General features: G+C 47.0%; 1 protein-coding gene across 1 annotated transcript in view; it reads right to left on the reverse strand.

Moving 5' to 3' along the window:
- The window catches only part of LOC113818354 (discoidin domain-containing receptor 2), a 214,494-nt gene that overhangs the window by 68,483 nt on the left and 143,511 nt on the right, over nucleotides 1-2,500 (reverse strand). Inside the window, exon 6 of the mRNA XM_070145478.1 lies at nucleotides 607-817. Coding sequence (XP_070001579.1) covers nucleotides 607-817 — 211 coding nt within the window. The remainder of the gene's footprint in view (nucleotides 1-606; nucleotides 818-2,500) is intronic.

Here is a 2,500-nt window from a genome sequence, read left to right on the forward strand (position 1 = left end):
TGCAACGGCCAGAGGTCAGAGGTCAGCCGAGGGGAAGGCGGCGCAAGGGCCAGAGGCGGCCATTGCAGCGATCTACGTGCTAAAAGTAACGGCCACGTGCAGCACGACAGGGAGGCCACAGCACGGGAGATCGCGCAGGAGCCGAGCGAATAAAAGAGCGAACAATCTCTCATGCAGTCATAACTAAGCTACTTTTCTCACTGCAAACTGCACAGCAAGTCACAGCAAATGAACGAACACAGAATATCAAAAGTCACGCAGTGTGCAGCGAACATGCTAGCGATGGAAATGCACGCAGCTAAATCCTCCAGTTCGGTTTTCCAATCAAGGGAATTAAATCCTCGTAAAAGAGCAACAGTAGCAGCTTCATCAACGATCGCCAATCCAAATGCAACACACTACCATAAAACTGATCGAGGAAAAATAAATACAGTACACTACATCAGACCCATTTAAGACCCCAACTAACTCCCAGAAAAGACGAATAAAAATCAAGGAAATCGAAATGAATAAGCATTCCAGACAAAGCAAACGAAGAGAGAGGATACAACGACAAGTAAAGAAGGGATAGACTAGCGAAGTGTGGCTAAGGAACGGGGTCCTTACCGCTGTCGAAGTACACCTCGCTGACGGCCAGCCAGGGACCCGAGAAGAAGAACAGCGCCTTGAGGACTCGGCCGGTGCGGTGCCTCAGGTCGAGGGTGAGGTTGTGGCTCCCCGCCGGCAGGGTCGGGGGCCAGTTCGAGGGCGACTTCAGGGGCTTGTCGTGGTAGTTGGTGCCGTCCTCGCTGAAGTGCACCTCGGCCTTGGTGGGCGGCTGGAGGGAGGAAGCGGACGCGGGATTAGCAAGGGAAAATGTGCACGCACTCAGCTGTACACGCATCGCATGGGTGCAAACAGCAAGGAACAGGTAACTTTAATATATACAGTATATACAGTACGGATGAACACACACACACACACACACACACACACACACACACACACACACACACACACACACACACACACATTTACATATATTCATATAAACACAATTCTCATGCCAGAAAATCTCTTGTGGAGTTTCATCTGTATCGTCGGAGGAACTTCGAGATATATTGGCTAAGCGTGGTGAGGAATGTGTTAAAAGACTCTTGTTCGTCTTCAAGAAAGTTCCTAAAGTTTGTGTTTTTCTTGAAAAAAGGGATTTAAGGAATCTTTATTGCTCTAGTCCAGAAAGTACATGCCCTAAATCCTCGTTGCAAGAGCAGGAGGAAGACAGGAATTCATAAATTTGCACCAAAATTTATCAAAGGAATAATACCACTACCAGGCTTATGAGTTTATTGTTGTAAAAGCCTTATCAAGGAAAGCAGTAATACCAATATTTATAAGAATGATATTGAGGTTTCCATTGTCACTTCTCCCTGCATCATGTCCATCATCAATGTCATTATTCTTATCATTATCTTCATTGTCTTTATTCATATTGATATAAGAGAGGGAGTATCAAATATGCTAGAGAGAGAGGTTGGGAGAGAGAACGGAGGGCATGAGGATAGATAGATAGATAGATAGATAGACAGCTAGATAGATAGATAGACAGATACAGAGAGAGAGAGCGAGAGAGAGAGAGAGGCGTCAAGGGAGAAGAGAGAAAGCGAGAGAGAGAGAGAGAGAGAGAGAGAGAGACAGAGAGAGAGAGAGAGAGAGAGAGAGAGAGAGAGAGAGAGAGAGAGAGAGAGAGAGAGAGAGAGAGATTGGCATTTAGAGAATAGAAGAAAGAGAGAGAGAGAGAGAGCGATTGGGATTTAGAGAAGAGTAGAGAAGAGAAGAGAGAGAGAGAGAGAGAGAGAGAGAGAGAGAGAGAGAGAGAGAGAGAGAGAGAGAGAGAGAGAGAGAGAGAGAGAGAGAGCGAGAGCGAGAGAGAGAGTACCAAGGAAAGGCAGTTTCGGGCATTACGGGATCTTGACGGAAACAAAACACCCATGATTTGTCTTGGGAAGTTTGTGTTTAAAGTTTCTTTTGCCGTTTCAACAATGAGAAAAATATCCCTCCGACGTTCGTTCTCGGAGGAATGGGGGAACGGAAGATGAATAGAGGAAGCGAAGAGAGAAGAGGGAAGGGAGATGGATAGCTGATTGCTGGATGTACAGAGGGACGGATGGATGGCTCGGGAGAGTGGCAGCGACAGGTAGAAACAAAAGAGGAAGAGAGAAGGAGAAGATGGATGAAGAGAGGGAGAGAGAGAGAGAGAGAGGAGAGAGAGAGAGAGAGAGAGAGAGAGAGAGAGAGAGAGAGAGAGCGAGAGAGAGAGAAAGAGAGAGAGAGAGAGAGAGAGAGAGAGAGAGAGAGAGAGAGAGAGAGAGAGAGAGAGAGAGAGAGAGAGAGAGAGAGAGAGAGAGAGAGACAGACAGACAGAGAAAGAGAGACAGAGCCAGAAAGAGAGAGACAGACCGACAGAGCGAGCTAGACAGAGACAGAGACAGAGACAGAAGGAGAGAGAGAGAGAGAAAGA

The sequence above is a fragment of the Penaeus vannamei genome, chromosome 34 (assembly GCF_042767895.1).
Source record: "Penaeus vannamei isolate JL-2024 chromosome 34, ASM4276789v1, whole genome shotgun sequence".
In the NCBI taxonomy this organism is placed as follows: Eukaryota; Metazoa; Arthropoda; class Malacostraca; order Decapoda; family Penaeidae; genus Penaeus; species Penaeus vannamei.